General features: G+C 38.8%; 2 protein-coding genes across 2 annotated transcripts in view; both read right to left on the bottom strand.

Moving 5' to 3' along the window:
* Positions 1-751: 751 nt before the first annotated feature.
* Positions 752-6,041, bottom strand: srsf5b (serine and arginine rich splicing factor 5b). The gene is made up of 8 exons (XM_044105753.1): positions 5,890-6,041; positions 5,581-5,729; positions 5,087-5,157; positions 3,616-3,729; positions 2,903-2,975; positions 1,556-1,629; positions 1,318-1,425; positions 752-1,103 (listed from the first exon to the last, which is right to left on the bottom strand). Exons 2-8 carry the CDS (start codon positions 5,704-5,706, stop codon positions 764-766), a joined length of 906 nt encoding a protein of 301 aa, XP_043961688.1. The 5' UTR covers positions 5,707-5,729; positions 5,890-6,041; the 3' UTR covers positions 752-763.
* A 1,039-nt stretch (positions 6,042-7,080) lies between these two features.
* susd6 (sushi domain containing 6) overlaps positions 7,081-23,847 on the bottom strand; it is a 30,997-nt gene continuing 14,230 nt past the window's right edge. The window contains exons 3-7 of the mRNA XM_044105749.1: positions 13,959-14,153; positions 13,014-13,208; positions 12,092-12,230; positions 10,520-10,995; positions 7,081-9,430 (exon numbers count right to left, since the gene is read on the bottom strand). Of these exons, the coding sequence (XP_043961684.1) occupies positions 9,405-9,430; positions 10,520-10,995; positions 12,092-12,230; positions 13,014-13,208; positions 13,959-14,153 (1,031 nt within the window). The 3' untranslated portion in view covers positions 7,081-9,404. The remainder of the gene's footprint in view (positions 9,431-10,519; positions 10,996-12,091; positions 12,231-13,013; positions 13,209-13,958; positions 14,154-23,847) is intronic.

Genomic DNA, 23,847 nt, shown 5'->3' with positions numbered 1-23,847 from the left:
ACACACAGTAACGTCTGTCAGAGTACCCTAGCGGTAACATGTACACATCTCAACACTTAGCAGAAGACTGCAGTATGTACATAAATCCCCACTTTAAGAAATATCACTCCAATAAGCAACATTATTGCTCACAGAGAGCAACTGAAGGGTTAGCTTCATCCTCAAGAGTTTTGCCTCTGTACAAAAAAACCATAAAAAAAAACAAAAACTAGCATACATGAAGAGAATATACAGGTTTTAAACCAGTGGAATAATCTGCAGCTGTACAGTTGAGAGCCTGGCAGAGAAGCTGCCAATGCAAGAAAAATCTGTTTTGTATTTTAGCTTCAAGCACAAAAAAAAGAAGCATGTTTTATGTGAGGTTGGATGAGTGAATCTGGATGGAAAACAAAAAACAAAAATCCTGAAGGAAGGAAGAAAAAAGAAAAAAATGAAAAGGCGATGACCGGGTCCCATAATTCAGCCAGGTTTATGGTGGCTCACTTTGTAATCTCAACTGTACTGCTGTGTTATAACACGTATATAAGCAGATTAGAGGTGAGGCGTCACTCCGAGTTCAGAAGCATTCTGGAAAAATCCTGCCAATTAATAATGGAAACATGAAGGCTAATCGTTTCAGATGAGCCTGGTTTGTGTTGGTAAAAATAACTTGAGGACAGTCACTAGAACAATCCAAAAAGGAAACGAAAATCTGAAACAAAACCTCATCGCTCCACTTTCCCAGGAGGCAACGGGAGTTTTCTAGATGTTGTTTTAAACCAGTTTAGCGTTGACTGTCAGTAGAAGGAGAGCGGGATCGTGGGGATCTGGAGCGAGAACGGGAGCGTGAGCGGGATCTTGAACGTGAGCGGGATCTGGATGACCTCTGAGCCGGCGGCGGCGAGGACGGCGTTACTGATTTGCTGTTTTTGGACGAGCGTTTGGGGTCCTTTGATTTGGGGCTGGGCGAGGAGGCGCCGCGCGCCGGCGTGCCGCTGCGGGAGCGGGAGCGGTGATGGGCCTTGGCGGGGCTCCGGGAACGTCTAGGCGAGCGGGACTGGGAACGGCCGCGGGAACGGGAGCGCGAGCGAGACGAGCTGTCCGAACGGGAACGGCTTCTTGACCTAAAAAAAAAAAAAAAAGCAGAAATAAGACGATCAGGATGGAAAAATGGTGAACACTTAATTGAAATTCAAGCTTTTTCAATAACTTCAAGCACCTGTGCAAACCATGTCATATCTAATACTTTCTTTGCTCAGTTACTTTTGAAATGTTTAATTTTATATCAGAGGGAAAATTTGATGCAAGTTTCAGTCGAACGTTTTGCAGGAAACTCACCTCTTTTTGGAAGCTTCAATAAGTTTGATTTTCCTTCCATTGATTTCCTTTCCAGACAGTTTTTCAAGGGCATTTTTTAGATCACTATGAGAGGCAAACTCAACCACCCTGAAAAAAAGGAAGAAGAAAACCTTAAATGAAATGGAAGTTGCCAGGTGTATCATCTATTGATACAGAAATAAATTAAAATTCTTATGGGACGTTTTCCTGGATAAATTCCCTCCCGTTCTCGTCTTACCCTTCGTTGAGTTTTGGCCGATGTGCGTCTGCGAATGTCACCTCTCCAGCTTGTCTCATGAAATCCTTCAGGTCCTACACACGCAAACTCAGGTCAGTTTTCGGAGGGGCGCGGCGAGCAACAAGAACAGGCTGAGATATTAACTGCACTGATTTACCCAAAGGGAGAGATAGTTAGATTCTCAGAACTACACAGACTACAGCAATTACAGAGGATGAGTCCAAGAAACTCAATGACTGCTCACTGACTCTGTGCTTCTAACAGGGTTGGTTTTAGAAAAATAAAAAAAATACAGATTATAATAATAATAATGCGTTTGTTTTAATGTAAACCCTTTTCTGTCAGGGATCACTGCAGCACAAGGTCAGTTTCTTCCAGCACCATTGAGATCTATGAGCTCATCGCTCCTTTAAAACTACACAGATGATCATCATCTTCATCCACTGGGCTGCAGCATCTGGCACCAAGAGTCCCATTTCCCCCCCGACAAGGAGGGCACGGGTGGTGCCGGGCGCCGGGACCGCCCCCGTCTCGGCACCCCACCTCAGTAAAGAGTGAACAGGGTGGAAGAGAGGAAACTACTACCTGAGAGCGATACCCTTTGGGGTGGGCCGCAGGCTCTCCGAGCCCACCATTACCAGGATTACAGCAGATTTTATCCACGGGCCCCTGGAGGAACTCACACCCTCTCTCTCACGATGTGTGGGGGACACCACGGGGGGGAAGGAAGGATGGGGGGATATCGATCGATCGAAGCCCCTCAAATTAACGAACCATCGATCAATACGCCACCACCATCGACTCTCGCTCTCTCCTCTGCTTTCTCTCTGCCAACTCTGTTTCCTCTCTCTCTCGCCCTCAACCACACAGCAGGCGGTGCGAGCGAGCGAAGGGCCGCCAGCGCCTCTAGTGTGGAGCGAGCGCTCACATGACCAGCAGGCATCAACTAGGAGTAGGACACACTGGCTGACAGCACAGGCTCAACCCAGACTGAAGGACCCAGAAGGGGTTAACTCCACCATAAGCGAGCTCTTCCACATGACACAACAGTCAAGCTGGCAAATAAAGGGGTGGAGAATTGGTTAAAATGTGAAAACATGAACAAATTTGGTGTTTAGTTGCTTTGTGTTTAGCTAAAACTGCATTTAAAAAAATATCAATAAGTTTAATTCTGATACAATTACAAAATTACTGAAACCAACTCACCTGGCTAAGTCTGATAATACAAATACATTTTTTTAAAGTTGGTTTTTAGCAGCCAATTGTACAACAATGTGTATTTTTGGAATTAAATAAATGCAGGTGGTGATATTTGTAAAAAATGATATATTTAAAAGAAATACTAACCTGCCAGCTGACGCGGGAGGACAAGTTTTCCACAATCAGACGGTTCTCAGTGCGCATCGGAGGAGGGTTTCGGCTAGGAGGAAATTTAAAAAATACATAAGAAGAAAACCTTTATTTCAAGACGAAAAAGCAATACAAAACTATTCCCAAGAAAGAGAAAACAGTTAGAGTTATTTCATGTGACTGAGGTCAAACTGTTGTGTTCACAGCCAAACAGACTTTAAAAAGAAGAGAAGGAAGGAAATTAACAATATACAAAAATATATGAAAATAAACAAACAGAAACAACAAGTAAAATAAATGATGACGTCCCTGTAAACAAAATTATCTTTCAAAAACAGGGACAGTTGAGACCAAAACACCAGACTGAAGACTTTCATCATTCAGTTTTTGGTAAAAAGAGAGAAAAAAAGAAAAAGATGATAAATCAAGCAAATGAAAATGATTGAGTTTCTTTTCTTTCATCATGCGATTAATTGATTTGTTGTTTATTGTGTCAGGGCTATACTTAGCATATACAAATAACCTAAAACAGGTCAAGGTTTATGAAAATATATGGTTTCAACTGTAAATAACACTTTCCAAGTTTAGACGTTTGATCTAGTGTTAAATTGGACTTTATTACATAGTTGTGCTGTTTGAATGGATATCTCACACCCACACAAACTCTGAAATAAAACGGAAACAATAGGAAAGTAAAAGCTTCTCTTTACCTCCGACTGTTTTGGGAACCTCTACCGTAGCGGTCAGAGAAACGTCCTCCGCCGCTGCCGCCTCCTCGCCCGCGGCCCCCCCGCAGACGCACACGAGCATGCTCAATGGTGACCCTGCGGTTAATGAGGGAAGGTTTTGGATTTAAAAATTAGAAACTCCATAGTTATACAAACAGAAAAGCTCAGTTGACAGGCATGATTTAGTAAGCCAATTAAGGACTGATGTGAGTAGGAAGCTGGTGCTTAATCACTCCCTAAACTCCAAGTTACAACCTCAAATCATTATAATTTAATGTAATAGAACGGAGTGGCATGCATTTACATTTAACCCTTCCGGAGTCAATACTTGAGAATCATAATTCACCACAAATGAGTGTTTTGGTCCAAGTCTGCACGTCTACAGACTGCAGTATGACAGGGTGTCTTACAATAACTCACCACCGTCTTCTCAAAATAAGTTTGTTTAGTTAGTATTGCAACTGCTGATATATACCTGCAATTTCCATTACATTTTCAGGGTTTGTTAATTTTTTCCCACATTTATGGTTCAAGCACTTTTCCAGCACCAAACTTTGGAGTTAAAAGAAAAAAATCATAAAGACTAAAAGACAGTTTCAATTCACCTTAATAATGGCTTTTCTACAGCCAAGACAGGATAAACTACAATATAATAAAATGTTATGTCTTACATAAAATAACTGCCCTAAAACAGTCAGTAAGAGATGTTTCCAATGATTTAATGTCAGACAGGGACAAAAAAACATGCAAGTATTTTTATTATGGGTATGAAAACATCCGATTTCAATTTTAAATAATACTTTCCAAATTTAGGATTTTTACAAAACTTCTACTTTTAACTGTTCACTTTTAATAGAAATCAAGCAGTTTATAAACCTTGAAGACAAACTATTTGAAATTCAAGCGTTTAAAGATTTTAAGCAGGTTTTAATGGTTTTTAAGCAGGTCTAAAATCAATCCTTTTCCTGCTGCTTTTTTCCTACATTACTTGCAGCCCTGTACATGAAACCCTATAAAATACACATTAGGGTTTTCCCCAGAGCATTATAAGCCTGGTGAGCCATCAGGCTTTACTTGTTCCCCCACCAGGCTAAGCAATGCATGTTTTTAAAAAAAAATATATATATATATATATGTTTGCATTTTTTAAGACTTTATATATGAGGTTCAGATATTCATCTTCCAATAACACATCTTTAGCAAGGGATATTTTCAAATTTCCTGTCAACATTTAAAAAAAATTTAACTCAAAAACATGACAGGCTGCTGGATGAATGAATGCCCAAGTGCCCTGAGCACAGGGCTTAGAAAGTTTTGTGGGGGAAACCTTGAACATCCAGGTTTGTGGCTATCCCATCTGTACAGAAACAAAGAACTAATACGGCCTGAAAGAACACCGTGTAAACAGAACCGAGTTCAATAAGTCCATTAACTTAAAACAGGAAAATCTCACCTTTCATTACACAACTCTTTGCCATCGAGTTCATACACAGCATCTTCAGCATCTCTAGGATCATCAAACTCCTAAAAAACACAAAGAGACATTCATAAAAGAGCTATGCAGCCTCAATATCTTACTCTTGCAAAATTGGTATTCTACCACATGCATGTTTGAGTTAATAATTGCTTGCAAAACTGATGTTTTTAATTGCTCAACTTGCCCGCAAGGCGTACATTAATGTTGCTTCAGACTCATGCGAAATGTCGGGTTGGTGCTTGCTCAGGCTAGCAGAGAAGCATGGTGAGGTTTGGAGAGGGGGCGGGGGCATCCTTTCCTTTTTCTCATTGAAAATTCAATAAGAGGTGCAAAAATCACTCCCTCTGCAGTCAAACGTTAGGTTTATATGGTGGAAATCTCTGGAATAATTTAACCCCAGTTTGATTATATGTTCTCCGGTTCACAAACAGTAATTTCACCGTGACCTACTTTCTCATGCGGTGACTCACCACGAAGCCGAAGCCTCTCTTTAGGTCAATGTCCCGAATGCGGCCGTATCCTTTAAAAAACCTCTCCACATCCTTCTCTCGGGCCGACGGGCTTAGGCGGCCGATGAAGATACGACATCCACTCATGTCGACAGTTTTAGTTTAATTTGCTGCAACCAGAAGATTTTTCGCGTTAGCAAATGCCCTGGATATGCTAGTCAACGGCGGGGCCTTAACCGTGTTACAAGCTACTGCATCAAAATACCCCTTCTCCTAACTATGCAGAATTTCTATAGAGAAAATATAAATATTCTAACTTTATGTACCTACCGCAGGAAGATTGCAGATCTATTCTTTCTTATTTATTTTCTTTTCTTTTTATCCTCTCAACCGTCGACTGTAATGCAAGATGAAACAAAATGGTGCCGCTGCTGTTTCAGGGCGGAGTCTTTTTAAAGAAAAAGCCCCACGTGACCTAGAGCGAAAGCAGACTGCAGAACACGAACAAACCCGAAACAATCCGAACGTTTCCGAATATAGCGTCATAAACACGTCTTTTCAACTAATGTAGTTAAGTTTTTGACCACTGGGGGTCACTAACACACTGCTGTGTTTAAACAAACAATGGCTGCTTGCGATTTTAAGACAAAAGACGTGATAAACATCAAAAAAATATTTTTAAACTCTACAACCTAAATAATAGGCTAAGAAAGATGAACTGGGTTTTTTAGACTCACAAAACAGAATTTATAGAGACAGTCCTATAAAATAAATCTTTAACTATGACATTATGGTCTTCCATGATAAATTCACAAATGATTTATGAATTTACCGAGGGAAAACATGCGAAGTATCCTTAGCTGCTTGAGTGTACTTGGATTTATTCGACACATTCAGGTATTTCTTACATTAAGTTAAGTGGGATTTATGTAAAATATAACTGTTTTTCCAACATTGTTTTTTAGTCAAAACTTTAGAAGTGTATCATGCATTTATATTTAGTTCATTCCCCTTTCTTGAGTGTAGAGTGGTTAAGTTATCAGACATTACGTTCCATTTATAACTAATTCTTTTTAGAGTTGATATGGCTGTGGGTAAGATCTCCAGTAGCAGTCTGTCTTACAGAGATTCTTTTGAAGCCTCTGACTAACAAAGCTTTTGTACAACAATCCTGTAAAGAGGATGATCATAGTTGTCCATTATGTTCTCTATTTGCACTCATTTTCCCACTTTTCAGACACGCATTTGTTAAATTGTTTGTAAAACATGTAGTGTTCTTCATAAAACTGGAATAAATCTCAAATTAGCTCAAATTGGCTTAAAATTTGTAGCCATAGCATAGCAAAATATAAAAAAAGTTACATGCAGCCCTGCTTGTGATACACTTTTGAAAATGATGTGTGCATTAATTTAAAATTGGTCTAAAACTGTCCATATAAAAATGTTTGCAAGAATATTTCCTTAACATTCAGTGCATCATGAACAGAAATAAGGATGACATTGAACAAAGTTCACACCTTCTTCCACATTTAAAAGAAAGCTTTAATTAGAAAGTTATATACACACTGTAAAATTAAATTAAACTTTATACAAATATTAAATTACTATCTTCAAACCCACTGCCATGTTCAGAGAGAAAAAAAAAGCTTAAAGCATTGAAATAAAGTGTCCAGATGGGTAATTTGAACCTATTATTTCTGGGGAATAAACACCGTACAACAGTGCTTCTTTAGAACATTTCTTTTTCCTCCAGTCGTCTTAAAAATCGAAACCTTGCAGCAAAAGAAGCCAAAAGGTAACGAAATATAGGTGCTTTCAGGCTCATTGTTATTATTGTCAATTTTCATCACAGTTGCTGGAAAAACAGTGGGGAGAACAGAAAGGGACAGACATTCGCCTAGTTGTGCCCACAACAGAAGTAAACGTATTGATAAATAAAGACTGTTTTATGCATAGAATAGAAAAAGAACAGAGTAAGGCAACTGGGAAAACAACAAGTTGCAAAAACTGTTAAGCAATCAATTTGGAGGCTTAAGATTATATATATTAAAAGAAAAGAAAATGTACAAATCTAAGGCAACATTTTGCTTGCATGACGATGACAGAAAAAAAAAAGCCAAATAAAAACTAGAACAGCTATTTAGACGGCTCGTGTGTTTCTGTGTGTTTCCAAAGCTCAAAAGGTAATTGTCAGGGTTTGTCCGAGCCATACTGTTTTCAGCTCAAAGCTTTTCAACTGGGAATAAAAACAGATGAAGGACGTGTTTTCTCTCTTTAATTTGCACTTGCCATTAAGAGTGAGTGAGTGAGTATGTTGAGGGGGAAGTAAGGGGGTATATTGCTATCTAACAAAGCCTTTTCTTCTTATTTTCATTATTTTACTGCAACCAGTTGCAGTTTGTTTTCACAATTCACAACAGTGGAGAGTCTTTAGTTCAGCATGAAAACGGGTGAGCCACTTCCTTTAAGGAGTGAAGTTTTACAGCCGTATTCTAGCTTGAGAGTGGATAAATAATACCCTTATTGTGTTGCAAACTCAATGCCACAAGTGAAGCTGGTTTGTTCATGTGACTTTTTTTTTTTTTAAAGCAATGGGAGGGATGTTTTCCTATGGTGAAAGACTGGGACATTGTCCTCAATCTGAGGACAAGCAAACCAGGAAAAGGGCTGCATCAAGGCCTACCATATCTGGACATGTTATCTCCTGCCTGGCTACACAGGAAATACACACACATACACACTCCGATTCGGCAACTCAAAGCAAACAGACACACGCAAACAATAAATACAGTGAGGAAAAAAATTAAAACGATAGGAACCTTAAAAAGTTTAGCCAGCTGTCCGATCACAACAGGCGTCTCACTTCAGCTCAGGCAGAAAATCACGTCACCCCTGACCCCTGTACGAGAAGCGTAAGATGTGCAGCCAAAACACCAATCAATCCCACTCATGTAGCAGAAGCAGTGGCCTGTAGATATGGCTGCAGCTGGCGGCGGAAAATAAAGAAGCAGGGCTTTTTATAGATGTGATATGGTGCTTAATGAAACGCCGCGCGCTGCTTTTAGCTTTTGTGACACGGTTGTCACTCCGGCTAATCCATTTGCTAGACAGTGGCGGTGAACAGAGAGAGAGAAGGAAACAGAGGAGGCTTCATGCGTCGTTCAGCGCGCCGTGACAGCAGTGAACTGAAAAACAACATGCAGCATTCGCAGAAGAGGTCCGCGAAAAGTCAGGTGTGACTCACGACTTTTCAAGTACAGCGGGAAGACGGTTCTGAGCAGCAAAGCTTCAGGAGCCAAAAATCACAAGTTAATCAAACTTTTTTTTTTTTTTTGTATCAACAGACATTCTGATCAGAACTGACGAGTCTATAGCTTTTGCTGGGAAAAAAAACAAAAAACTATTTGCAGTGGAGATACAGATAACTACACTGGGCAAGAGGCAAGTGCATGGTAACACGCAACCTATGACAAACAATCCTGACTCAATAAGAAATTTTTCACTCTTATTCACAGGATCTACAGGATTTACATCAACTGGGTTCCACTTAATGGATCTGGCCTTTGCTCAGGTTCAACCAGTATTTGGGTCCGGTGGGCTCCATCATTGCTTATATTGCAGTATCGGTACTGGTTGTTGATTTTGCTTGAAAACAGTAATAGCAGAAGAGGCTGCAGTAGGAGATTGAGCATTGTTCTAGTCACTTCTCTGCTGGTTGCTCGGACGACAGAGGGGAGTAGTGGGGAAGTAAATAGACAGCCAGAGTCAGTTCCGGACAGCAGCGACAGATAGAGGAAGAAGCTGCTGCTGCTGATGCTGATGATGCTGATAGCAGGTCGCAGGCTTCATGCTTCCTTCAACAGAGGGATATCTGCAGGGGAACAGAGGAGTCATATGAGAGCAGAGTGAAGGTTGTTTTGTCAACTTTGTTGCAAAACTCTGCCTCAGTTTGTGCACAGCAATGTTCTCACTTTCAGCTTTGCATTTTTCTGCCTAAAGGTTGTGTTTCTGCTATCCTCTGTGCAGGTTATGACATTAAATGTTGCATTTATTGTGTGACTTAACTTTTTTTCTGCACCAAGACATTAAAGGTTGGAGTACAGTTGAAAGTAGAGGAGGGTAAAAATTTAATCTCAGATTTTTTTCATTCCAGATCCAATTTCTTGATTTTAATGGGGTTTTTTTATAAGAGAAATTACAAATGACAGAAGACGTTTCCAAAAGTGTTTTTTATTTCAATCAATCCTTTGCGGATTATTGATTACGAAATTAGTTAGAATTTTAGCAAAAATAATTATGCAATTTTACCAGAAAGTCTTAAAATTACGTGAAAAAGAAAGAAGAAAAGTTTATTTTTTGTGTTGAGTTATTATGAAAATAATATTTGTATTCTTAATATGTTATGCTTTTATTCTCATAATTGAAAGGAGAAAAAAAGAAGAAAAAAATTGTAGCCTTACATAGACTCCATCAGAGTTGACCTGAATTCAAAGTTCAAACAAATAGAAGCTGAAAAAACACGCCTGTCAAACAAGATGGCCGCCCTGTGTGTGCTGACATCACTATGAACTTTGGTAACCCAAGGGATGCACTGGCCAAAAAAATAAAAATTAAAATCAGGTTTTCCAAAAATTAAATCTTCAAAAACCAAAAATTTGATCAGTCGAATTTGACAGACAATTTTTTAAAATTTCCTAAAAATATTTATTTTCATATGGTGTCACATTTAGTCTCTAGATGTGTACAGCTAGTATAGACATACCCAGAAGGGTTGCTGCTAAAAAGTGATTTAGACTTAAGAGAGCTGAATATAAGTGCACATGCGTACATCAAATGTTAAATTCAAGGAATGTGAATATTTATAACATATGTAAATAAAAAATTTATCAGTCAACAGAAAATGTAAACAATACATCATTAGGTCGTATTCGTAAAAGATTTTTGTAGATTTTCCTCTTACCGTCAGCAAACTCGTCTACAGAGGTGACTGAAAGCAGACTGTGCTGGTCGCTGCTCTCAGAGTCTCTACGGAGAGGTAGGGGGCCCGCCCAGGCACCCGCAAGGTGCTCTCTAGCCCATGAAGTCGAAGAAGAGCAGGAGGATGATGAGGGGGCCTGATGAACCAACACCGTCTCTGCGTGACGGCGGGAGGAGAAGGAGGAGGAAGAGGTTGATGGGAGACAGAAGTCTAATTCTCTGTGTTGGCGGCTCCTGCTGGAGCTTTGGCCCCCTGCGGCTCCCTGAGGAAGCCCCTCGGAGAGCACGATGGGGACCCGCGACTCTGGTGAAGCTGCAGCCGGTGGCGGAGAAGGAGGAGGACCAGACATACCACAGGGTCCGCTACTTCCATATACCGCCTCTTCGTAGGAGGGCAGGGACACCTGGACGCCCTCTACCACAATGGAGCTGGTCTGGCCTGAGACGCCCTGTTCCCTCCTAATGACCAAATACAAACACAGAATTATTTAACACTTAATACTAACCCGAATATGGACAAAGTGATCTAAATCTGACATATTATGCTTCCTATTGGTTATGCAAAAGATGCTCAATACATTTTTGGATAATGAGATTGTAGTCTGCTCACTTCTGCCTGTTTTGAGCCTTTTTCAGACAAAACTTGTTACAATTATACAACCGTATATCTTTGAAAAGCATTAGTAGAGCCTCCTGGATACCCAACAAGAATGCAGCATGTGGTTTTTGGATGGTAAGTCAACAACACTTGTTTTTTCAGCAGCCATTGTACTGCACAAACAGCTGTAAAACCAGCAAACTAAGCATGCTGGAGTTCAGCTCAGGTTGTTAGGGGACGAGTTTGGCTTCGCTGGGGTTGCTAAGTAACGGGGCAGTGCCCTATATAACAATAAGGAGGTTTTTGAAAAGGCTCCTTTTCCAGACACCAAAAAACATTAACTTATTAGCAAAAACAATCTCCTGTATCTAAAAATGTATAAAATATGAATTTTACATAATAGGTTCCTCATACAAAACTCAGTTTTGGGTTAAGGTCTAACGTGTTGCGAAATACAGCAAAATCTCATAGTGATTAGTGTTGACTGTTTATCGGGCTGTACGAAGCCATCTGGTCCATTACACAATCAACAAGACTGCCAATGAGCATCAAATCAAATCACCCTGGCTTTTCTACCACAGACCACCAGCAGATGCAGTTGTCAAATGTGATCAGATTAACTTTTTAAAATGCTTTTATTTTTTTTTCGCCAGGAATGTCAGAAATGAAAGCTTGCAGAACAAGTCATACATGAGCTAAATTACATAACAAGAGTCAACCAAAACACGTGACTAACAGGTTTGGGAGCGCAGAAGAAGTAAACATATGGACCTTTTAATGATATAGATTAAACACATTTTGTTAAAAAAACAAAAAAAACACTGTAATTACCAGCTACACCTAGGATAAGGTGCAGAAAACATTCTCTTCAATAACAAACAAAAATGTATGAAACCAGTTTAGTTTTGTGGTATGAGGAAACGAAAAAGAAAAGCTTTGACGTGGAGGTTATCTTACCTGTTGTGATGGAAGGACTTGAGTTTTGGCTGTACGAGGACAAACAGCACCACTAAGAGCAGGATGAGTAACACAGAACTCGCTGTGGTCAAAACGATGGACAGAGCTGGCATCCCCAACGGCAAGCTGGGCTCCTTGTCTGGATGACCCACCAAGACAGATCGGAGTAGAAGTAGTTAGATTGTTGATTCATACGCACATTTCCAGAGATCTTTGGACTTTTAACCAATTTTATAAGAATAAACAGAAAGGTTCACAATGAATTTGTAACATGCTAAGATGGGAGTGAGTGACTTAAAATCAAATATACACATTTTATACGACAGAGTATTAGGGCTGGACTGAGTATTTTTTTTTAAATTACAAGAACAAAGTCATAATGTAATGAGAATAAAGTCAAAATATTAGAACAATAATGACACAATAGCATCGTAAGAAAGTCGTATTAGAACAAAGTTGTTTTAATGTGAGCAAAGCTTCGATATTTATCAAGATCTGACGTGGACAGCTTGTCTAGTTCATGATTCTTTCTTTGAAACACAGAGTAGTTTGCACAATTCTTTCCACAGTATAACTTTATAACATTTCTATTTTAATTTTGTATAATGTTTTTGGTGTAGTAATTATCAGAACATTACTGCTTCATCCTACTAATATTACAACTTTATTCTGGTAATATTATGACTTTATTCCCATATCATTTTGACTTTACTGTCATGTGACTTTTTTCTTATATTATGACTTTATTCTCATAATGACTTTTTAAATCATATTACACAATATATGTCTATTCTTGTATTATTACAACTTTTTTTATTGTGACCCTTATCCTCTGTCATAATTGTACACATTTTCAAGCCTTCAAAAATAAAAAATAAAATTAATCAAATTCCAAAAAAATACAGTAAATAGGATAACAAACCTTGTGTTAGTCTGCAGCTGATCTGCATGGGATTGTCCCACTCGCCGTTAAGGCAGGTGAGGTACTTGTAGTCGCCCTTCATCGTGTATCCCTCATCACAGAAATACTCGATGACGGTGTTGTGGATGAGACGGTGGCAGGGAGTCGGGTGGCAGCGGTAGCCTCCGTTCTCTGGTTCCGTCGGAGGCGAACACACTGGAGAGAGAGATGAAATGGAGGTTTGATTAATATTACTGTGGCCAGAAAATCTGTTTGTCATTATTTCTACCTGTGGAGAGACTTCAAAGCTCAGAGTTTACCTAGAATGACACGCTGCCTCCTGCCAACTCTCAAGGACAAACGTTTCTGTCAATGTTATTGTATTGTATAGAGGCGTAGTGAAGAGACATTTCAGTTTGGGTTTGCTCGTGTATTATGTGCTGAAGTTCAACTTCAAAAGCCTGAACTACTATCTGAAAGATGCCATGCATCACTTTACTTCAATTTTGTGTTAAATATAGAAAATTGCAATACATCAAATACTCAACATTTTACCAAGCATTTTTGGGTTAGTTTCCAGTGCTAAATTGAAAATAACTTTTCAATTTCAAGATATAGGCACTTGTTTTAAGTAAATAATTCTTTAATATTGATGAAAAAGTACTAGTTTCATAAATTACCTTAACACATGGGGAAATTTTTTAAAATAATTTTAATAATCTGCCAATGGAACTAGTACTTGTTTATGAATATTAAGGAATTATTTACTTAAAACAAGCCTTTTTATGTAGCTTATTTCAAGTGAACTAAGATATTTATACTAGAAACTAAACCAAAAATACTTAGTAAGATTTGTGTTTTTGCAGTGAAATATTAAAGATTTTAAGGGGTATGAAGTACTCCATCTTTAAGTTTATCAACGTGAAATTACATTTCTTTTAAATCAGCAATAAGGTTGCTGCTCACCATAGTTTTTGATACAATTTGGAGGTGACCGGGACCAAACTCCATCGCTGGTACAAAAGACAATAGCTGGTCCATCTGGAGTATATCCTGGATCGCAGCCAAATGTGAGCTGGGAGCCAGGAGGGTAGGAGACCTGGTTGGACTCGGTCTGGTTCAGCAGGCTTCCATGCTGCACTCTGTGTGGCGGCGCACAACCTAAAGTCACACAACACAATGACAGGAATATTTATCAGCTCACTGCTTGAAGGATTGGGACACAAATGGGATTTTAGCTTCACTCCTCCGGCTTACGTAACCAACTTCCTGCAGCAGTTTGGCAGTCAATTTGAGATTATAATCCATATTTAATAATGCAAGATAAAAAAAAGTAATTATGTGCTATGTAAAGTAAACAGAGTTCAGCTCGCCTCAAAACAGAATGTGTATCTTAAGTTTTTATTTAGGCAGAGATTTTCATGTGCCAGCCAAGTGGAAAAACTAATTGTTTACCTTTGGAGGAATGTTCTATTCATAATCTGGCTTTACTTTTAAATATCACATTAAATTTACTCAGTGTGTAGACAAGAATTGTTTTATTGTCAGTCTGGCATCCGAGTGCTGCATTAATGTTGCCGCGCTGTTTCATTGTGCTGACATGAACCTTGGCCTGGTCTGGTCTACCCTGAAGGCAGCTGTCGCCAGGTCAAACGACCTTTCAAAAGGGAAACTGTTGACAAGTAGAGCTGATAATTAAAGCGCACTGGCAATGTAACTAAAACTCTGCTGCATCTCACACCACAAGAAGAGGAACACTGGATCAAGACAACGAGTTAGATGGAGGAAGTCTCGCTACTGTGGAGAGGATTAAAATGTCACAGTGAGCTCCGTATAAATCTAATTCTTCTAGATTAGCTCCTGCTCATTAAACCACCCTCTTCCCAAACTGGTAATGGTTCACTCTGGCAGTAGGTCTGGGTCCTACTCTGGGTTCATTTATTTTCTGTTAATGGCAGACTTCGATAGCTGAGCCAAACAAGAAACACAGGATGAGGCAGTAGCCTAGAGTTAATCATGTTTTGGTCCACCTTCCCAGGCTTCACCTACGGCGCAGCAGGGCAATGCCAGCTCCTTGTGGAGCCTGTGTTTTACCGCGGTGAGAGAAAATCATCTAAATGTGCATTGTGTGCCAACAGTTCCTCGGAATAACCCCCACATTTAAAGCTACGATCTGGCGAGGGAGAGCATCTAAATCCAGCACATCTGACACAACGTAGCAGCACCTGTGTAAACTGAGTAAGACTCGGGGCCCAGACAGTAATCTGAGTAAATCTGGTGTGGCGCCACCTGATGGCAGGTAATGTAGAGCAGCTGTCACATTGTTTCCCATCATCCCATGTACACTGGTGTATTGAGGAGGTCTAAATGTGGGGAAATGAAAGGGATTTTGTGAAACATGTCCTGTCATATCTATAAGTAAGTGCTCCCCTTCTGAACAGTGCATGTGTGTTGGGATCAAGAGTGTGGAATTCAGTATTCAGACCACAATATTGTCATTTAATTCATTTCCCCTCATACTGAAGGATCAACTGACCATCTACTACAGGGGGGTCGAACTCATTTTTATTTTGGGTCATATCAAAAACCTGAATGTTCTTAAAGGGCCGGTTGTGCCAGAACACATTGATAAAACCAATTAAACTGTTAAAATATAAATAAATAGCTGTTCCTCCAGGACTTTGAGATTGTTTTAGTATTCTTTTTCCAATCAAAAGTGCAGATTCTGTGGTACCAATTCATAAAGTAATTTTTTATCATATTTGCACTAATGTATGATGTTAAATCTGACTTTTTATTACTTGCCGTATCAATTATGGACTATAACCTGACATTAAGTAAGGCTGCAGTCGCTTAAACTCAAAAAGTTTGAACAATTTGGAGAAAATTTGCAGGAAAATCATAAAAAAATGTGGAGATTTGTTGCTGTTGTGTGAATTTTGCATATTGTGAAAAACTGGAGGAACTTATTGATGTAATTTGGATTCTAAAGGGCCACATAAAAGCTGTGGTAATAGAGAACTTGAAAGAATGAGACCTAAAGAATTTGTTGCATTTTCATGTGATATGCATATTCCATACAGTTACTGCTTTAATTATGATATATTGCTTTGGCTTATTTGTTAAAGTGTGAAATGTAAACAAAGGCAATCTCACAGACCATTTTCCTTTGGCTTCATGTTTTCCTAAACATCTCAAAGTAAAACAGGTGTGTAAGAATTAGAGCTTGATTTCAGTAGAAACCAAGAATGTGTCAGGATGAGATTTAAAAGGCTTTTACCAGATCTATTACTATTGCATATATAAATTAATCTTCTACTAATAGGTTGATGTTGGCATTGTAACTCTTTGTTTCACTTCTTTAATCTGTTTTCTAAAGTTAAACATTGCATAGTAATCTTTTATTAATTAAAATGGGAGTAAAAATCCACTTGCCTCATTCTATTTGATAAAAATCTTATTACCCATCCTCTTTTGAAACTTTTGATAACTTGCCTGTCACAAACAAACAGGAACAGAGCAAACAGCCACATCGCCCCACTTCAGTGTGTATTTAGAGATCGAAAAGAGACTATTTCCACAGCAGAGCTTCAGACGTTCTCTAATCTCCAGAGAGAAACGACGCTCTAAGCTGGCACCAGAAGATTAAATGCAAACACTCAAATGTGTGAGGCTTTCTCTCTCTCTCTCTCTCACACACACACACACATGCACATGCACACGCAGGGAAACAAAGTCAACACCCATAAACAAAGGCACGCCCAGGGCTGACAAGACTGACACCAGTGGGTGTGTTACTGAACTGTGCTGCGGAGAAACTGGATGTGTTTACTCAAGAGGCTTAAAGATGAACAAAACATTCAGTTACCACAGGGTTATAACAGCTATGTCATAAAAATCAGGTTTCATGCTGCTTTAGAAATAAAAACATGCTGCATAACTTGGGGATTTTATATTTCATAGGTCACCAACAGGTCTTGGTCAACAGATATACCGATTATCAACTCATTTATCTGAGAGTGAGAACAGTTCTTTTTTAAAAATATTATGTACTTACTTGATTAAATAATATAGTTTTAACTTCCATTAATTCTACAACATTTTTTATAAATTGCAAAGTTACAGAAATCCTTCTCCCTCCAGGATTCTTTTCGGTTTTGTCCCTAATGTGTGCTTCGTGTGGTAAAACAACACCAAAATGTATGCATTTAAAGTTTAACTTTCTACATCCTTTCTTTTGACTTACACACCCAAACGCCGTCTGCACATCCACATTTCAGGATGTTATTTGACACCGTGACCAGAGCAGTTGTTCCCTGGAAGGCATCGGGGAGAATAACGGCTCTCCAAGGAGACGATGGAGGTAATGGAGGTGGTAAAGGTGATGAATTGATTACGACTGACTGAGAGGCAGGAGGGGACAAAAAAGGCCTTAGGGGGCAGTTCAGGGCAGCAGCTTTAACCCCTGTTGTTATCCTTTGTGGTGACCCACAAGGCGGTCAATAGAGCTGATGTGGACAGATGAGTCGTAATGGTACTAATCTTTTCTCCCCCTTTGAAATGGTTTTATTTGAGGGAGAGCCTTAAAATTAGAAATGCATGGGTGCCTTTATGTGTGGCTGCTTACCCAATAACCCAGGCATAAAACTGAGTGAAGTACATAGAGCTAAACTAGAAGAAAGGCTGGACGGTTAATATTGTTTTACACCATATTGGAATGAAAAGCTTTATGAGAATGAGTTGAAGGCAAAACACTTTGGACACTCGGATGTGAAAATTTGGTCCAATTTCAAGAACCAATATAAATATTGCTGTTATGGCCAATAACCAGTTTTTATTGATATTGTATGTTAAATATATTTTACTACCCTTTGAAACTTTAAAGAAAAAGCAAAAAACGACTTCATCGCTGCTTCGGTTAAACTTCTATGCTGCAGGACTATCACCGTCACAACACTCATATTTTACATAATGTGTTTTTTTGTTTGTTTATCAGATTATACATTTATTCACATTATATACTTTTTGCAAAACTTCTATAACTTTTTCCTTGACATAAATCACCATACTGACAAAACAAAAATAAAGGAAAAATAAATGCATTAAAAAAAATAAATGAATTTGTGTTCTCAACACAAATACATTGTTAAGAGTGCAACTAAACCACCATATGAAACTAAATGGTTTCAGTCTGAATTAATCACAATCAGTGCAACCACGTACAACACCACACCTTGCATAAGAATAGACACAAAAAACCAAAGGATCTAAATATAACCCGGCTAAAAATAAAACCATCCTTCTACAGCAAAGACACTCGCAAACTATTTCTTTAAGAGAAATTGAAACGCAGGTCATCTGAAAAACAATCCCAAAGGTGGGAATTGTAAATTTATGCCACTCTGGCTACAATGAAACTTAAAATGCTTGAACTACTGCAACAAAAAGTGATATAAATGGAGGGTAAATGGCAAGATGAGGCCATAAAACACAGCAAACAGACAGAGACAGGAGGAGAAATGTGACAACATCAGGAGGAAAATATGGTATAAGCAATTACAAGCTACAAGAAAACATGTTTTGGCAGGTTAGCATGAACCAATACTTCTGGATATAATGCATGACAATTATAATAGCCTGAAGGTGAGGCTGAAATCCTGATGAAGAGATTCTGTTAGCTGAAAGAATGAACTCAGTCCAGGTGGCCAGAATGTGTGCAATGTTCATGATTCAACTTGTGCCTCTCCCTGTCAATAAGCCGAAAGTTAATATCGAAACAAAAAGATGAAAACAACCGACCGAGTAGATTTGCATTACCTAATCAAACTTCAGCACAACATGTTCTGTGGTTTTCAGGGAGGGAATGAGTCACAGTAAAACACAAGCTGTTATCTGAGTCTTGCGAGAGAGATTTAATTTAAGAAACGGCAAAAAGCAATAATGACTAAAACAGAGTTGAGTGTGCTCTCTGAAAGCTACTGAAATACTTTTTTTTTAAAAATAAGATAGAAATGCAAGCTCTCAAAATGAAGGAGACATTTAAAAAGGTTAAACTATTAGAGTCCATTTGAGCACACCATTGTAAGCTGATCAAAGCGCTTAGTTGCTTAAAGATCAGAGAATAACTTCACGTCGAAGAGAGACTCTGCCTGGATACACCACCCGTGAATCTGATTCCTAATCCCAACAGCTAGAGCCGTAAAGCTGTGCTGGAGGACACTCAGACCACGGGTGGGGGGGCATCAAAATCCCCTTCATAGCCCTGAGGTGCCGGACTGCCTGTGAATATCTCTCCTTTCCCATCTGTCGCTAATGGCACACGTCTGGTGAGTGCAAGAGGGGGGTGGACTGGGATGAAGAAAGAAAAAAATAAATAAATCAGGGTGGGAGAAAGATGTGGGTTTTAGCAATCATTGCCCGGGCAAATTAAATTTCTAATTGTTCTCCGTTACAAGCTGGAAGAGCATTACAGCAGATCAGATACTGATTACTTAAACAGTCAGCTGGCTAGGTTGCTTTCTACAGTGGCCCATAAAAGAGGGTGTGTTTTCCTCTATGTGTGTGTTTACGTAAATAAAGGAGCGAGGGGGGCTGTGCTTGGATTAGGCTACAAACTGAAAAGATGGCGATGTGGTCCATTTTTCCTGATAAATACGTTTTGTATATTAGTTGGCTTCAGCCCAATCTCTTTGTTGTTGTTTTTTTTTATGATGCTGCAATCATTTTGGAAACCAGGATGTTTTTGTTTTTCCATGCTCTCTTGTCTCTCCAGCTAATCCGTGGGATTTTTAAGCCAAGCTGTTGTTATTAGAGTGTAGTACAGTGAAGCAGGACCCACGGTGTGGTAGTGTCAGAAACAACACTTGCACTAATTTCTGCCACTAAAAGATAAGCTCAGTCGTAAATATTAACAGGGGATTAAAGCTGGGGGTTTGTGTTGTTACTCTCATATTTGGTTAGAAGCATTTAAAAAGAAAGCCTGAGTAAGTTTAGTTGTGGCTTTTCCAAGTGTGTTTAAATTGGAGATAACTTAATAAAAGCTGCACAGAAAATTTTTTTAATTTTTAATTTAAAAATTGATAAACATACATGAAAATTTTAACTGAAGGTATTTTTGACTCCCCCAATTAGTCATGGGTCTGTTGGGAGCTAAAGGTGCTTTTACATCTGAAAATTTTCTGAAATTTCCCATTAAAAACACTCAATGGTGATAAAGTTGCAACTGAAGGATGTTATCAATTTCTAGTCTTTGGAAAATACTGCAAAACTTTTACCAGCTTCTAAAAAATAAATGATTTTCTGCAGAAGCATGTCAGCCGTTTAATCAGGCTGATGACAGGGAGTCGAGAATTCAACAATTCACAGAAATCGGAACATTTTAGAACAAAGCAGAAAGTACTGCTTCTGAAAAGTCCAATACAGAAGGAAGATGATTGGTATTAGGAACTCTTGGAAGTCTCCAGGAAATCTGATAGTTAAGGTAAGCATCTCTTTATTCTATGGATAGCATTAACCTAATTAACTACAATAAATGCACTGAACACTAAATGATATGATGCTAAATACAGTTTTGAAATGCCAGCTATAGTTTGTCATCTTTGTGTTGCTTAAAGTTCCTTTGCAGTTTCAACATATGAATAACTGCAGAACAACAAAAACCTAAGAAATATCAATAACTCAGAGTTATTCCATCTTTAATATCTACATGGACACAGGATCGCTTTAGGTGAATTTTATTTATCAATAACATCTTTGACTTCTTTAGGCTTATTTAAAGAAGTCAAAATTCATGGTAAAGTTTAACATTGAGTGAAAATCTGATCTTGTATAATAATTTTATATTTTATTATACGTCGTCAATTACCAAATTGGTCTTTGTAGGAAATAAAAACAATTAAACCAATAAGTTAACAAAAAGCCATATGACTCAACTAAACCCTAAAAGTCTGGACTTTCGGTTTGACAACTGGTAACAAATATAGAAAAACTCAATGTTCTAAATGTCCACACAGAACCGTATTGTGTGACGTTAAAGGATGCATTTCCAACTCATGCAATTTAAATCCCTTTTTTTCCATCTCACTTCAACTCAAGTATCACACATCAGCCAAGGCAGTCAAACAAGGTGCAAGCAATAAGAGGTGCAACTTGAGCTGAGAGACTCACACGAAACAGATAGTGTGTGATTGATACTAGCAGGGTCATTTTCTTTTCAGGACAACTTCTAAATTTCATTTCTACAAAACCCACTGCTTCTCTCGTTCACCTCAGGAAAACCTCACAGTAGAAAGACAGAAAGAGGATAAAAAAAAAATATGGGTGTTTAGTGAGAGAGAAAAGGTATGAACGAAGCATGCTGAGAAAAAAAAAAAAAAGAGAATATAATAACCACAAAATGGTAGGAGTTTCACACTGAAATCTGCAGGGTGGAAATGATGCAGAACAAAGCTGAAACTTCAAACCATTAGGTTCTGCAAAAATGAGTTTCTGAGAGACGATTTAGAGAAGTTTAAAATGAGAACGATGAAGAAGAGAAAGGAGTGTGTGGGAGGTCCTGGCACCAAGATAAAAGGAGTTTCACAATGTTAGAACCAGTCAAGACTAAACTTTTCAATTTCTCCTAAAGTTTGTTTTCCTAATCTGTGTTTCATGTGTGATATACCCCTTAAATATCAAGCAATATTTATTAGTTAGTTACCAGATTCATTGTAACAGTTAATAGGCAACCGTCGGACAAACATGAGTCAAGCAGCTGCAGGTCTCAAAAGAGCATTTATAGAAAACACGTCTTCCTGCAGCTGCAACACAAGGTTGCAAAAACACAGGCAAACACCCAGAGATGGAAGTGTCTAAATGCAGAGGAAAATCCTCCCTGTCCTCATTCAGTCCACCCCTGCTGTTCTGATGCATTTAGCGAGCCACGTGTGCTGCCCGTGCGCCCCATTGTCCTCGCTTGCCGTGGATGGGGCACAGTGACAGATTTAAGTAGCGTGCCTCTGAAAAGGACAACAGACAACTTTGCATTTGAAGGGTTAAATATGCATGTGAGGCCAAAGCGGGTGAGGGCAGCCATTGTGTGACCCCCCAACATGCAAACATGCACACACTCTCGACCCTCACACAACAGATGGGAGGATGTTCTGAGGTGGCGAACAGCGAGCGCTCCCTTCTTCTCTTCCACTGCCGTCTCCGTTGACGACAGCTGGGAGGCAGACATTCCTACTTCTAGGCTTTCAGAAGAAAACAAAAGAGTGTGTGGGACCCCTCCCACACACACACGTGCATGTGCTCAGCCGAAAACATCCCCCTCACTGAAAAACTGTCAAAGTAACTGTGGGTTGATCGTGTTTCAGCGGCTCGAGCCTGTCAGCTAGAAGAGGCATGAGCGCCGAGTCCGGGACGCTGGTTGAAGGTGAAAGTCGGCCGAAGTCAACCCTGGTTACCAGAGCCTGCAAGACCTTGGTGGAATTAAAAATAAAATCTCTGACTTTTTATCAAACAATATCCAATTTTTTTCTAACAAAAAATACTCAATACAAATGATAGAAAAGTGTTTATTTTAATTATAGGGAGTATTTGATTCAGGCTACAAGAATTTTTGTTTAATTATGAGAAGTTTGTCATTAAATTACCAGAATACAGATGCAATTTTACCAGAAAAATGTTTTAAATGGCAAGAGTAATTTAAAGTAATTTTAATGAAAAAAAAAACCCTAAATAATAAATTTTTTATTATTTTTATGTGTTGGAGTTCTCATTAAATTACTTCTTCATTTTCTGAATAAGAGTAACGCAAAGAAAATTTTATCTAACTCTAGTTGTCAGAAACAAGTTATGTTTATCGATATAATCTAGTCAAGATTTAATGTAAGAGAAGTTCAATCCAAAAGCGAAAGGAGACAGAAATAAGTTCTCTACAGTCTGTTATGCAACAAAGCCGACCCTGTTCCAGGCCTTTGTCCATCATCACAGTAATGAGGTCCAACTGGACTCTCAGGCCAACTGCTCCATCGAGTCTCCATGAGGGCGAACAAAATGGCAACAAGTATCTCTGTGTAACCTCTTAACACAAGCAGCCTGCTCTGATGAGAGAAAAGGCATGCGGTTAGCTGTGTGTGTGAATTTCTGTCACCTTTCAGGCAAACTGTGTGTTTTACAAACAATCACAAATTGCAAACTCTTTCAATAACCCCGGCAGTAAATTCAAACCGGAAACCGCAACCACTCTCCTCCAATCAACACGACTTCAATGTTATGACATTTTTTAAACAATCCAGCAATAAAACAGTAATTTACTCAAATATAAATATATTCACAAAGAGTATAATATCATTTTTCTTTCAGCAATTACAAATTATAGTGGTCCAACAGTTGGCTGGAGCATTACAAATGCTGTACCTGGGATTGTCACCATAACAGATTTAGCTGGAAGATAATCTGTCTCAGAAATTATTGCAATAAACAATATTTGTTATTTTGAGACCATTTTCAACTAAGATAATAATAATGGTATAAAAATGCAAGTTTGCCCTTCTGAAGACCAATAAAACCTGCCTTTGTAATGAACACTTGTTGGAAAATATCCAAAACAACCAAACACAATAAACAATACAGAAATAAAAACCACTCACAACCAAAACCATAAAAAAATATTACGATGCGTCTAAACAAAATTGCCCTTCAAAAACTCTCAGCGTAAATGATCAAGCTCATTTTAATTTATCATGCGATTAATTGATTATTGAATACACAGAAGCACACAGTTAAATGCTGACATGATCACCTAAATGGAGTCGCATCAAGCCACTACAAAGATCATCATTGTTGAGGTTTTGTTTGCAGATGAAGCAATAAG

Source organism: Gambusia affinis, linkage group LG22, assembly GCF_019740435.1.
Source record: "Gambusia affinis linkage group LG22, SWU_Gaff_1.0, whole genome shotgun sequence".
Classification (NCBI taxonomy): domain Eukaryota; kingdom Metazoa; phylum Chordata; class Actinopteri; order Cyprinodontiformes; family Poeciliidae; genus Gambusia; species Gambusia affinis.
The sequence above is the reverse complement of the archived record's forward strand: the minus strand, read 5'-3'. Positions and strand labels throughout refer to the sequence as shown.